Source organism: Prionailurus bengalensis, chromosome B4 (assembly GCF_016509475.1).
Source record: "Prionailurus bengalensis isolate Pbe53 chromosome B4, Fcat_Pben_1.1_paternal_pri, whole genome shotgun sequence".
Taxonomy (NCBI): Eukaryota; Metazoa; Chordata; class Mammalia; order Carnivora; family Felidae; genus Prionailurus; species Prionailurus bengalensis.
This window is the reverse complement of record NC_057358.1, coordinates 45,172,049-45,187,323: the sequence shown is the minus strand read 5'-3', so window position 1 is coordinate 45,187,323 and position 15,275 is coordinate 45,172,049. Positions and strand designations below refer to the sequence as shown.

The 15,275-nt window shown below is 40.0% G+C and overlaps 1 protein-coding gene across 1 annotated transcript; it reads left to right on the top strand.

Moving 5' to 3' along the window:
- Window positions 1–1,365: 1,365 nt before the first annotated feature.
- Window positions 1,366–2,401, top strand: LOC122473698 (taste receptor type 2 member 10-like). The gene has a single exon (XM_043564313.1). The coding sequence runs from the start codon at window positions 1,499–1,501 to the stop codon at window positions 2,399–2,401; it is 903 nt and encodes a 300-aa protein (XP_043420248.1). The 5' UTR covers window positions 1,366–1,498.
- Window positions 2,402–15,275: the final 12,874 nt, after the last annotated feature.

Genomic DNA, 15,275 nt, shown 5'->3' with positions numbered 1-15,275 from the left:
TAAAGCTTAGTTTATTCATTTTTAAAATGAAGATAATAGGAGAGCCTATTTTAAAGGCGTGTTTTGCGAAATTGAAACAAGAAAATGACCATAAAGTGCTTAGCACAGCGTTGGGAACATATTAACGTCACACACAAAAAAATGTCAAGTGTTACTTTTAAAAGTATATAAAAACAATATATTGATTTAAGTAATTGTTTCCTGCTTCCTCCATCAGAATATAAACTCTATGAATCACACAAGCTTTGAGGTCCTGTGTACCATTTTATTTCTTCAGTGTCCAGGAGAGAGCATAATATATTTAGACACTCAGTAAAATACTCATTGACTAAATGAATGAATGGATGCCATCAAAGTGGAACAGCCTCGGGGCGCCTGGGTGGCGCAGTCGGTTAAGCGTCCGACTTCAGCCAGGTCACGATCTCGCGGTCTGTGAGTTCGAGCCCCGCGTCGGGCTCTGGGCTGATGGCTCAGAGCCTGGAGCCTGTTTCCGATTCTGTGTCTCCCTCTCTCTCTGCCCCTCCCCCGTTCATGCTCTGTCTCTCTCTGTCCCAAAAAATAAATAAATGTTTTAAAAAAAAAAAAAAAAAAAGTGGAACAGCCTCGATGAAAAGATTATTAAATGAAAGCCTTTGAAATCAAAAGCAGTCAACATAATCTTCTGCATTCATAGATGGAATGACTTATGAGACGAAAAACCCAGCAACAATTTTGTAAGATAATATTTGTGAAATTCAGCATAGCCAGAGTTGAGCTTAAGTTTTTAGTAGAGCAGCAAAATTATTAAATTATTATTCAAGTGTATTACATTAATGTTTTAATTGTTTTTAATACCTACTGTAACACAAAGTAACAAGTGCTTAGTGTTTCTATACAATTGAGTTATAACCTATTGTCCTCTTTATATTGAAACTTGAAATATACCTTGCCTAAATTCTCAGGAAAATGCTGAAGATATGTTTCTGTATGCCTTTGATTATTCAGAGTAAGTGTCTATACTGGCTAAATTCATTTGTCACTTCTATCAACTACTTTTTTCCTTTATGTACATCTAAACTGTCATAAACACAACATAAATGATGTTATAGTTGATATAGAAAAGATGAAGTCCAAGTTTTGTTTCGGTCATGTGTTGTTTCCCGTGGATACACATTGGGCACTCCTACTCCACACCTCAGGCTAACAAATGCAAAATAGTCCCGGGAGGACAAGTGAAATCCCCAACACAGAAACTTTCATTTGCATCTTAACAAATTGTACGTAAGCCTTCAGTTTGGACACACATTCTCCAGGCTGGCTAAGTTTTATAGATGTCCCTGAGGGGGTCTCCATGAAGACGTTTCAGATTCCATCACAAGGCATTATTGGGGCACTTTCAAGCCTTCGTGTAATGAAAGAGAAGAGCATAATTCTTCCATCACGCAGCCAGCGTTTGTCTCATTCTGCAGCAGGTAACCTAAAACAGATGTAACAGAAGCTATCCTGGGAATCGGCAGATATGCTAAGCATAGTGGAAGGCCTTCTCATTTTTATAGCAGTTAGTGAATCAGTCCTGGGGGTTTTAGGGAATGGATTTATTGGACTTGTAAACTGTATGGACTGTGTGAAGAACAAAAAGTTTTCTATGATTGGCTTCATCCTCACCGGCTTAGCTACTTCCAGAATTTGTCTGATATTGATAGTAACTGTAGATGGATTTATAAAGATATTCTCTCCAGATATGTACTCTTCTGGTCACCTAATTGATTATATTAGTTACTTATGGATAATTATCAATCAATCAAACATCTGGTTTGCCACCAGCCTCAGCACCTTCTACTTCCTGAAGATAGCAAATTTTTCCCACCACATGTTTCTCTGGTTGAAGGGTAGAATCAATTGGGTTCTTCCCCTTCTGATGGGATCCTTGTTTATTTCATGGCTCTTTACGTTCCCTCAAATTGTGAAGATTCTTAGCGACAGTAAAGTGGAGAATGGAAACGCAACCTGGCAGCTCAACATGCCGAAGAGTGAGTTCTTTACTAAGCAGATTTTGGTCAACGTAGGAGTCCTTCTCCTCTTCACGCTATTCCTGATTACGTGTTTCCTGTTAATCATTTCCCTTTGGAGACACAGCAGGCGGATGCAATTGAATGTCACTGGATTCCGAGACCCCAGTACAGAAGCGCATATGAAAGCCATGAAAGTTTTGATATCTTTTATCATCCTCTTTATCTTGCATTTTATAGGCCTGGCCATAGAAATAGCATGCTTCACAATGCCAGAAAAAAAATTGCTGTTTATTTTTGGTATGATGACCACAGTCTTGTACCCCTGGGGTCACTCATTTATCCTCATTCTCGGAAACAGCAAGCTAAAGCAAGCCTCTCTGAGAGTATTGCAGCAGGTCAAGTGCTGTTAAGACAGGGCGACTGTGTGGGGAGAAATGGATGTTCTAGGGGAATATTCTAGTGAAGAGGAAGCCCCTGCAGTTCTGTTCCACTTGCACGACATACTCGCATCGGATGTACCTGTGTTATTGAGCGTCACTAAACTCTCCCATAATTATTTTGACTACGTTGTAGGAAATTTCACTCTTCACCATGAAAATTCAGTGGCTCGGTCAGTTTCCGTGCACTCACGCCTTTCCACACACCTCTCAGAGGAGAAACAGCTTGGAGACTATTCACTGTAAGGGTTTCACTGGTGGGAATAAGCACCTCAAACTAGAGTTTTCACGGTGCTTGACTTGACTTCCGTGAAGCACTAACAGCCTTTCACCAAGAAGACCCGTAGAAAAAAGAAGACGGGACGAAGGAAATTGTAATCGATCTCGCTGTTTAGAATGTGGATGTGAGAGACAGAGACCGAGATGCAGCTTTTGAGTGTGCATTTTAAAGTTTTTAAAAGATCACTTTTATTTTCACTGTTTAAATCTTAATGTTCTTTTTTTTTCCCTTTTTTTTTTTTAACTGGCATGTGTTTGATGGAGCAGCAGTAGTGACAGCAGCAGGTGTTCTGTAGGAAATAGCTCAGGAAGCAGTCTACATGGGGGACAGGGGATCAGAGCACTGATCAAACGAGTCTTTATATTCTTCAAACCCACTCATTTGAGATGAAGCAAAATCATGAACCAACTAGAGTTGAGCTGAGCGAAGATTCTGCTAGAAGTACAGATCCAAAGGACTCACCAGGGTCACTGAGTTGTGTTGAGGGACACAAGACTGAAGCCAGCATAGAATCAGTGTGAAGTGTGAGATGCTCTGCTCTAGGGTCTTACACATATTTACATTCATACACACAAACCTGCGCTCACAGACATTTACAATGCTGGTTTTCAATTTTTTTTTTTTTAGCGTTTTATTTATTTTTGAGAGAAAGAGAGAGACAGAAGTGTAAGCAGGAGAGGGGAGAGAGAGAGAGGGAGAGGGAGACACAGAATCCAAAGCAGGCTCCGGGCTCCGAGCTGTCGGCACAGAGCCCGATGCGGGGCTTGAACTCACGAACCACGAGATCATGACCTGAGCCGAAGTTGGACGCTCAACTGACTGAGCCACCCAGGTGTCCCTAAAATGCTGATTTTTTAAAGTGAATATTTGTATCCAACCCAGAATGTGACCTGAGTAACCTATTTTGGCAACTTGTAAAAGTCCATGGACCCTATATGATGGCCTGGGGCCTAGAAGATATCTAAATATAAGGGCTTAATTCATTTGATAGTTTTTGAACACTAACTCTGCTAGGTGCCGAGGCTATAGTACTGAACAAGAGGCCAATGTAATGAGTAAGATATTCTGGTAGAAAAGCAAATAAATAGCAAATAATAAACAATTCTATTTATGGTGTTGGGAGAGAAAAAAAAACTAAAGTGTGCTAAGCAAATGACCTGATTTGGTCCTGCGTGTAGAGAAGGTGTCATTGAGCTTGAAATGTTTTTGTTTTGTTTTGTTTTAGATCTGAATAATGCCTAAGAGTGAGGTGGGCAGAACAGGAGAGATTTGGGGTGGGTGCATAGGTGTCAAAGCAAGAAGGAGTAGAGGGCATTGCAGGAAATGAAAGTCCAGCATGACTAGTATATAGAGAGCGCAGTATTTGAAATCATTTTTTAAAGAAAAATTCCAATATCAGGGCACCTGGGTGGCTCAGTTGGCTAAGTGTCCAACTCTCTGATTCCGGCTCAGGTCATGATCTCATGGGTCGTGCATTCGAGCCCTGTGTGGGCTCTGGGCTGATAGGCAGTAGCCTGCTTGGGATTCTCTCTCTCCCTCTCTCTCTCTCTCCCCCTCCCCTGCTTGCTTCTCGCTCTCTCTCAAAATCAATAAATAGAACATTTTTTAAAATTCCAATATGGAAGAACTTGATAAATTCCTCGCAGTTGCTAAGTTGCCCCGTAGAAACAGCAAGCTAATATTTTGATAGCGAGAAACATGACCCACCCTATTTTAATCTCAAAATCATTCAAGATTATTATTTTTCAAGTTATTACTTTGACCACAAAACATCTTTTTAATTTGCATATATTTGATCACTAACTAAGTTAAGCACTTGTACAGAATTATTAACCAACGGCATATAATTCGGGAGAATTGTTCATTTGTTTTCCTTCTGTTTTTTTTATTCATGCCTTGTAATGTTTCTTACCAAGTTGACAATATATATATTTAACATTATGCCATATATGTTATGATCTTTTTTCTTAATTTGCTGTTCAGTAAATACCTTAATTTGTGGTGTTTGTGGAAATAAGTTTGTAATGTATATGAACTCAAATCCCTTTGTTTACATTTACGATTTCTTCCACTGCTATTTTGAAAAACATTTGATTTGTTTTTATTGGCGTATGTTCCTTTCATCCATTTTTTTTTGTCTGATTATAAAATCAAACTGTTTCGCTGCACCTAAAATTCAAAAACACAGAGTACGAAGGAGAAATTAAGACTGTGCATATTTGTAACACTTACCTAACTAGTGTTAACATGTTTCTGTGTGGATTTCAAGACAAATTTCAAAATAGACAGGTATAGATACATAGGTACGTTGCTTAAAAATTTGTTTTGATTACATTTATATGTAAACTAGATGGATAAGTCCTTTATCCACAAACAGCAGGATTATAGATGATTTTTGTTTTCTTCTTTTAGCGTTTTGTAAATTTCAAAATTTTCTGTAATATATGCAATAATTGAAGTAATCAGGGAAATATAATCAAAGAAAAAACAGGATACATGAATATAAAATCTGTTTGGGGGGCGCCTGGGTGGCTCAGTCGGTTGAGCGTCCGACTTCGGCTCAGGTCGTGATCTCACAGTCTGTGAGTTCGAGCCCCACATTGGGCTCTGTGTCGACAGCTCAGAGCCTGGAGTCTGCTTTGGATTCTGTCTCCTTCTCCCTCTGCCCCTCCCCATTTGTGCTCTCTCTGTCTCTCAAAGATAAATAAATGTAAAAACAAAAATTAAAAAAAATCTGTTTGGTTAACTTTCTTTGAGGAATGATAAAAAACAGCCTTCTCCAGAGTTTTCATAAACTGTAAGTACCAACTCTAAATGTTTACTGCCTTGGCAGGTCTGATAATTTAGTTAATTGTTTGTACTCTTTTTTTTTTTTTACTTTCATTAATTAAAAAGTTTTAGGGGTGCCGGGGTGACTCAGTGAGTGAAGTGACCTACTCTTGGTTTTGGCTCAGGTCATGATGTCATGGGCTGTAGGACAGAGCCCTATTTCGGGCTCGGCACTGACAGTGTAGAGCCTGCTTGGGATTCTCTCTCTGCTCTTCCTCTGCTCATGCTCTCTCTCCCTCAACATAAATAAGTAAATAAAAACCTTTTTAAAAAGTTAAACAAATTTTAACTGCAGTATCATTGACATATAATATTAAATTAGTTTGGGGTGTGGTTCAACAATTGCATACAATATAAAATGCTGACCACCAAAAGCATAAAACCACATTACGGACTACATTCCATACGCTGTGCTTTATCTGCCAGTGACTCATTTATCTTATAACTGGGAGTTTGTACCTCCTAATCCCCTTCACCCATGTTGCCCTCTCCCTTAGCAACCATCAGCTGGTTCTCCGTATTTATGAATCTGTTTCTCTCCTTGTTGTCGTGTACTGGCTTGATTCTGACTCCGGGTCGTCGGATGTTTTGTGATTCTGTTTGGAACTTGGTTTCATTAGAACTGTACCTGTGGGGATTGTTTAAAGAACTCCCAGCAGTAAAGTGTCTTTACAGTGCCCTCTGCCAGAAAGGATGTGACTTTGCTTGTGAGGCTGCGGGGGGATACCACCTGTCCTGTACTTCTTTAAATTGCATTTTCAGTTCATGATTTTCTAGGCTGCACTGGTGGTACCAATTCTGGTCACAAATATGCTTGTGGGAGAGTTTATTCTCGGAAATTCTCAGAATAACAGATCTATTACATTCTCCCTTCAATTCAGTGCGATCAAGAAGTAAATACCCCTAATTTTAAACTTTTGTTAGGCATCCAGAGTTTTTTCATTTGCTTTTAAGGGATTGCCTTTCAGGAGTCTTGCTTTATTGATTGCATTCAATCTGACTTCTAACCGTGGAGAGGCCCAAGGTAGGTACCCTACCCGCCATGCGCATGGTCCTTTAAAATGTATGTTCTAGGGGCGCCTGGGTGGCTCAGTCGGTTGAGCGTCTGACTTCAGCTCAGGTCACGATCTCACGGTTCATGAGTTCGAGCCCCGCGTCAGGCTCTGGGCTGATGGCTCAGAGCCTGGAGCCTGCTTCCGATTCTGTGTCTCCCTCTCTCTCTGTCCCTCCCCCATTCATGCTCTGTCTCTCTCTGTCTCAAAAATAAATAAACATTAAAAAAAAATTTAAAAAAATAAAAATAAAATAAAATGTATGTTCTGGTATAAAGGAGGTTGAAAATGCCCCTCCCCCCACTACTTTCAGCCCTTCTTTTTCCCCTCAAAATTTGCAATTTCCCACCATTTTTGGCATCTGAGAATATTTTTTAAAAATTTTCCTGGCAGCTGAGCCATGCACTTAATGTAATTATGAACTTGTTTTCCCATCTTTTAATGTATTCTGGACTGGAGGGATTTCTCCAGACATCTGGTTTTCTGTACCCTTGAAAGCAAAAGTTGGTTGTTCTTTTCTAGCTTCTATTTTTTTTTTTTTTTTTTTAGTAAATGCATTCAAAGCTATATATTTTCTGCATAAATATTGATTTAGATACGTTCTGCAATGTTGACACATAGTTTTTATACTGTCAATCAGCTCAAAGAGCTTCAAAATATTCCTTGTAATTTCCTTTTAATTCAAGAATTAACGGAATGATTCTCTAGCTATATGAGACTTGTAAAGGTAGCTTCTGTGTTGATATTTTATTTTATTGAAGTTGGGTCAGGCAACATATTTGTATGATGCTTGGCCTAGGAATAAGATTTATTTGGGGGCACCTGGGTGGCTCAGTTAAACGTCCGACTTCGGCTCAGGGCATGATCTCGCGGTCTGTGAGTTCGAGCCCCACGTTGGGCTCTGTGCTGACAGCTCAGAGTCTGGAGCCTGTTTCAGATTCCGTGTCTCCCTCTTTCTCTCTCCTCCCCCCGCTCATGCTCTGTCTCTCTCTTCTCAAAAATAAATAAACGTCAAAAAATTAAAAAAAAGAAAAGAAAGATTTATTTGGCCTAATATATGACCTACTTTGGTGAATGTTCCATGTTTTCTTGAAAGGAGTTTGATGGTGCTACAGTCAAACTTACATGGATGAGATGAACCGTATTAATGATACTGCTTTTTTACACCCATGTTTATTATGTGTTAATTTGAAATTGACGATATGCGTTCATTCATGATGACTGAGTGATTGATTGATTGATGAGTCATTTGTAGCTGCATTTAACTTTTTCTTTAAAAAAATTTTTTTTAATGTTTATTTATTTTTGAGACAGAGAGAGACAGAGCATGACTGGGGGAGGGTCAGAGAGAGGGAGACACACAATCTGAAACAGGCTCCAGGCTTTGAGCTGTCAGCACAGAGCCCGACGCGGGGCTCAAACTCACAGACCGTGAGATCATGACCTGAGCTGAAGTCAGACGCTCAACCGACTGAGCCACCCAGGCGCCCCATGTAGCTGCATTTAACTTGAAGCAATATTAATAATTTTAATTGCATTTGTGGTCATTACACTTATTTATTTATTTATTGAGAGATTTGGGGTGGGGGAAGGGGCAGAGGGAGAGGGAGAGAGAATCTTAATCAGGCTCCACACTCAGCACAGAGCCCAGTGCAGGTCTTGATCTCATGATGTGAGGTCGTGACCTGTTCTGACGTCAAGAGTCAGACACTTAACCAACTGAGCCACCCAAGCATTTCCAGTACTTTCACTATTATTTTGTTTACTTATATTAAAAGCCCTGTTTGTCCATTCATGTAGGTTTTTTCTTTAAATTTTCTTTTGTCCACGTTAAAAAATCGCTAATTTTGTTACTTTGCTTCCTGTTTAATTACTGTGTGTTCCATCTGTATATTTGCAACATTTCTGTATTTTTCTTCTATTGTCTCCTGCAGAAAACAAATATCTGATTTTTGATCCTTTGTTTAATATTAGAATTTCAAAATTATGATCATTGAGTGGACATTTTTACACTTACCATAATGCGGTCATATGAATTCTCTATCTTCTCATTTCTTTTTTTTTTAATTTTGCATGCTTCTTCTAATTTTCTTCCCCTCCTTTCCTATAGTCTATTGATACCACAGTTTCATGTGCTGGTTTAAAAATATCTTTATCTTCATCCCAAGTAAAAGAAGAAGCTTAGCTTGTCTTATCTATTTCTAGTCTTTCCTATGTTGCTTATTTTTCTGGTCTGCAGTTTCAAGTTTTAAAAGTTGTGTTTTTATTTAAAATGTCTTTTTATTATGGTAAAATATATACAACAAAAAGTATGCCATTTAAAAAAAAATTTTTTTTTTTAACGTTTTTATTTATTTTTGGGACAGAGAGAGACAGAGCATGAACGGGGGAGGGGCAGAGAGAGAGGGAGACACAGAGAGAGAGGGGGAAACAGGCTCCAGGCTCTGAGCCATCAGCCCAGAGCCTGACGCGGGGCTCGAACTCCCGGATCGCGAGATCGTGACCTGGCTGAAGTCGGACGCTTAACTGACTGCGCCACCCAGGCGCCCCAAAAAGTATGCCATTTTAACCACTTTGTTTATTTGAGAGAGAGAGAGCATGGCAGTGAGGTAGGGGCAGAGACAGAGAGAGGGAGAGAGGGGATCCCATGCTGTTAGCACAGAGCCCGACACGGGGCTCAGTCTCATGAACCGTGAGATCATGATCTGAGCCCAAATCAAGAGTCGTCAGATGCTTAACTGACTGAGCCACCCCAGCACCCCTGCTTTTTCATATTTTTCAAATGGACAATTACGTATATTAGACTGTTATTCTGTTTTTCAGAACTCCAGGTGATCTGTTCAGAGAAGCGGAGGTTTAAAAAAAATGTTTTTTAACATTTATTCATTTTTGAGAGACAGACAGAGACAGAACATGAGCGGGGGAGGGACACAGAGAGAAAGGGTGACCTAGAACCTGAAGCAGGCTCCAGGCTCCAAGCTGCTGTCAGCCCAGAGCCTGACGTGGGGCTTGAATCACAAACTGGGAGATCATGACCTTACCCGAAGTTGGATGCTTAACGGACCGAGCCACCCAGGCGCCCCCAGAGAAGCAGAGGCTTTAGAACGACCCTATAAATGACAAAAGCCAGATGCCGTCCATAAGGTCCACACCCTGAGAAAAAGATGAGTTAGACTGTGTGCGCACTGCACTTGGCTACAGAAGAGTAGCAATGAAGAGGCATGCAAAATGCTTGGGGCATGAGGTCACGGTCAGGAAGGCAGCGCCTCTCAGGGAGACAGCAAGACACAACAGAAAGCTGAAGCAGCATCTCTTTGAGGCACAAGCCAAGATCAAGCAAGACAGGTAAGAGAAACAAGGTAAAACTGGAAAATAAGAGGAAGTCTGTCCATAGAATAACGACATATAATAATGAAAATGTCCAAACTGTAGTAACTCAAGAAGATCCCAGGGGGGGCCTGGGTGGCTCAGTCAGTAAAGCATCCGACTTCAGCTCAGGTCGCAATGTCACTGTTAGTTGGTTCGAGCCCTGCATCGGGCTCTGTGCCGACAGCTCAGAGCCTGGAGCCTGCTTCAGATTCTGCATCTCTCTCTCTCTGTGTGTCCCTCCCCCTTTCACACACTGTTTCTCTCTCTCAATAATAAATAAATATTAAAAATAATTTTTTTAAAAAAGAAGACCCCAGAGCTGAGAAATAAAGACCACCCAGCTTCAACCTTAGCCCTTCAACTGTCAAAAAAAAAATTTGCCTTGCTAGTAGTTGGTGCAGGGATAGCCTTAAGATTCCAAGAACCACCACAACAGTAATCATAACAGCGAAAATAAAATATCTACATACATATAAAACTACTGCAGGAAAAAAAAAAGCAGGTACACACACACACACACAAAGGGAAAACCAACCTTTTCAGCATTTTCAGTACATGAATATACACTAGAAAAGTAACAACCATGAAACAGGGGGAAATTAATACACACGCTAAGATGAATTCAAGAGAATGAAACAAGTGAAAAACACCCTGAACCATAAATGAAACACTCAAAGAAGAGGTGTTCTAAACAATGGGAAGACATGACACAGAAGCTGATAGAAATAAAACCAAAAATTGAAAGAAAGAAAAACCACCCGAGAAGTGAAGAGAAATTTTAGCCCGCGTAGGAGCACATAGACCTAACAAAGTAGTAAAGGAGATAAAAGATAGACACGAGAAAGGAGGAAGGAACACAGAAATGGTGAAAGACAATAATATGAAAGAGGAAAAGGCAAATATGAAAAAGCAGGCCTTGGTAAACAAATAACTGGCTCCCTGAAGAGAAAAAACAAAGTAAGGAAATGGGCTAATACTTAAAAAGAGGATTTAAGAGGGGGCGCCTGGGTGGCGCAGTCAGTTAAGCGTCCGACTTCAGCCAGGTCACGATCTCGCGGTCCGGGAGTTCGAGCCCCGCGTCAGGCTCTGGGCTGATGGCTCAGAGCCTGGAGCCTGTTTCCCATTCTGTGTCTCCCTCTCTCTCTGCCCTTCCCCCGTTCATGCTCTGTCTCTGTCCCAAAAATAAATAAACGGTGAAAAAAAAAAAAGAGGATTTAAGAAAGCGTTTTAAAAATAAATTTCTTAAAGGGACGCCTGGGTGGCTCAGTCGATTGAGAGTCGGACCTCGGCTCAGGTTACGATCTCTTGGCTGTGGGTTGGAGCCCCAGATTGGACTTTCTGTCGTCATTGCAGAGCCTGCTTTGGATCCTCTGTCTCCCTCTTTACCCCTCCCCAACTAGCTCTCTCTCAAAAATGAATAAACATTAAAAAAAAACCGAACATTAAAAAAAAATAAATTTCTTGACGCCATACGTTGGCATGACGGCACACATGGGAAAATTGTTCGGGAAAGGTAAGCTCAGAGACATACCCCTACTCATCATGCTAGACTTTAAATGTAAAGATAAACGGCTCTGAGTAAACAGGCAAAGAAAACAAGTCACTCGAAAGGGAAAGAATAAGGGGCACTTGGGTGGCGCAGTCGGTTAAGCGTCCGACTTCAGCCAGGTCATGATCTTGCGGTCCGTGAGTTCGAGCCCCGCGTCAGGCTCTGGGCTGACGGCTCAGAGCCTGGAGCCTGTTTCCGATTCTGTGTCTCCCTCTCTCTCTGCCCCTCCCCCGTTCATGCTCTGTCTCTCTCTGTCCCAAAAATAAATAAATGTTGAAAAAAAAAAATTTTTTAAAATAAAAAAAATAAATAAAAAATAAAAAATAAAAAGAAAGGGAAAGAATAAAACCTGATATCCGGCTTCTCAACAGCATTGGTCCACAACAGGAAAAAGAGAGCAAAATTTACACTAAGCGCAAGGAAAAAAGCGTGAGCCAATAATATTCTAACTAGCCACACTGTCTTCCAAGTACCAAGGTTGTTGGGGAAGGGAAGATGCTTTTAACGTACAAGGACTCAGGAAATACTGTATCTACCAGCCATTCATGAGAAATAGATTAGAGGCTGACTTTATCTAATTAAGAGATGGTTGGGGGAACTTTGGCAAAAGGAATGGTGGTGAAGTCTAATACACTTAACTATAGACCGAAGTCTAAAGTAAAAAGAGGGCTGGTGAATGATTGCAATATTACACTGCAAAAATGTATAGATAGAGGACAGGAGATTCCAAGTTGCTGGGTGATTTGTGAGGAAGTAGGGAGAATGAGCTCTTCAAAGTGACAAAGAAAGGAAACACCCAGGCCAGCTTCGCCTCAGTTGGACGATGGGGTGTGAGAGGGAGAACAGTTACCACTTGAAAGGGTGCAGAGGAAGCAATGTCCATAGAGTAGAGTCAGGATTTAGTTGTGAGGCCTTATTTTATATATATAATATATATAATAATATAATATAATAATATAATATAATATAATAATATATAATATATAATATAATATATATATAATAATATAATATAATATATAATATAATATAATATAATATAATATAATATAATATATAATAATATATAATATATATAATAATATTATATAATAATACATAATATAATATAATAATATATAATAATATATATTATATATAATTTATAAAAATATATATTAAATATATTATATACATATATATATAATTTCTTGTGAAATTGGTTTCCATACAACACCCATTGCTCATCCCATCAAGTGTCCTCCTCCATGCCCATCACCCACTTTCCCCTCCCTCCCACCCCCCATCAACCCTCAGTTTGTTCTCTGTTTTTAAGAGTCTCTTATGGTTTGGCTCTCTCCCTTTCTAACTTTTTTTTTTTTTTTCCTTCCCCTCCCCGCTGGTCTTCTGTTAAGTTTCTCAGGATCCACGTATGAGTGAAAACATACAGTATCTGTCTTTCTCTGCCTGACTCATTTCACTGAGCATAATGTGAGGTCTTAAAATAAGGCATCTATGGATAAAATTGAGGGGACTAGGAACTTGTCCGGGCACCCAATTATATCTTCCTTTTCATTAACCTTTAACTTAAACCTAGCATTCTTTCTAGGTATGAATGCAGGTAGCAATCATAGAAACATTAGCAGTACCTGTGATTTTTACTTCTAGAAATCACAAATCACTATTGTTTGAGAGACCTCAAATTATCGTTTACCTTTATTACTGCTCTTTCTGCCAGATGAAAAGAGAAGCACAGAAATGACCATATCGCATTAAAAATATACTTTAATTGGGGCACTTGGCTGGCTCAGTTGAAAGAGCATGAGACTTTTGATCTTGGGGTCATAAGTTTGATCCCCACATTGGGTATAAAGATGACTTAAATATACATAAATATATAGAATATATATACTTTAATTTATCTGGATTCCTCTAAAATTCCATGCATTTTCATTTTGTTCACTTAAAAAAATTATTCTGAAGACATCACAGTCTTCACCAATCTGCCAAAGTTTAAGACCTTCTGAGTTCAAACAAAGAAGGTAAAATGAACTGTCAGAAAAATGAATGAGAACACAAGTTTCTCGCTGAAGATTTACTGTGAATTGCAGTGGACATAGTGAGGGATTTGGAGTGTGTGCGGGGGCGGGGGGGGGGTAGATGAAGTCAGCGAATAATTAAAAATACGAGCTGTCTGAAAATAAGACCAGTATGGCAGCATTCCATTCTTGATACATGTGGAAAATATAGTCGTTTGCCTGACTTGACCTGCAATAATCAGTAGCATAATTAAAGAGAAAATGTCAACAGAGAATGTAAGATTCTAAAGAATGGTACAAAGTATTTCAACGAGGAAAAGAAAATGAATTTAAAGGAACATCTGCCTAGCTGTGTTTGTGTTCGAGCGCTTCCGATCGCAAGAGATTTCGAGAAATGACACAAGTGAACATGCTGAACCTAGACTCTATAAAGGGGCAGCTATATCAATATGTTGCCCCAGATCCAGTGTTGGGATCTATCCTCTTTGGTCTGAAATCCTTAGAGTCCGTTCTTACATGTGTGCTTTGACTGTCAGCCAACATAAATGTGTGAAATCTTGCAATTCTTTTGGAGGATAAATGTTTTCCCTCTTGGTCAGATTTTGTAATTATCTTCCCACTTTGTCCTCTCCCCCACTGCCTGGACCTCGCTGCAGTAGGACCTTGGTTCTGAGTCTAGAGACAAAAATGGTGACTGAGGTGGGTCTTAAGGGAAATAGGCATCGCTTTGCATGGTAACTTTCCCCGGTGAGGTTGCTATACGGTCTTCAAGCAAAACGAGGCAGATTCCCTCTGACATGGGAAGGTGGACTGCCTCCACCAGAAAGGAGTTTGAGATTCTCAGCTTTATTTATCCAAGTGCACCTAGATATCCTCATTCCCAGTTTTAAGGTCCTACTCGTTTCCCATCATTGCTCTAAATTTCATTCGATGAGACTTGAGTCTGTGAATACATCTGGTATGGTAAATCTCTTATCTACACAATTAACTTTTAGATCTGACTTACAGCCATAAAAAACAAGTGAATCTTTCAGGGCCACCACAGACCTCTGGTTTTCAGACTGTCAGGAAGTGAAATTTAAAATCTCAACTTGTCAGGGCGCCTGGGTGGCGCAGTCGGTTAAGCGTCCGACTTCAGCCAGGTCACGATCTTGCGGTCCTTGAGTTCGAGCCCCACATCAGGCTCTGGGCTGATGGCTCGGAGCCTGGAGCCTGTTTCCGATTCTGTGTCTCCCTCTCTCTCTGCCCCTCCCCTGTTCATGCTCTGTCTCTCTCTGTCCCAAAAATAAATAAAAAAACGTTGAAAAAAAAATTATAAAATCTCAACTTGTCATAAATTCTCCTTACACAGGTAGAAATAGCCATGCCACTCACAGTCCTTTTAGTCATTACTAATGCATTAAAAGACAAGAACAGTAGCCACTTCATCTGCAAATAAGGGAAATTATCATTTATCTTATTTTTTATTTTATTAAAACAATTTTTTTATATTGATTTATTTTGGGGAGAGCACAAGCGTAGGAGGGGCAGAGAGAGGGAGACAGAGGATCTGAGGCAGGCTTGGTGCTGACAGGCTGATAGCAGTGAGCCCGACCGGGGGCTCCAATTCACAAACTGAGAGATCATGACCGGAGCCAAAGTCAGATCCTCAACTGGTGCCCTGGGAAATTATCATTTAAATAGAGGTGGCATCTCAAACAAGGGTGCAAGATGGATTACCAAATCAATATAATTGAAACAAGTGGATAGC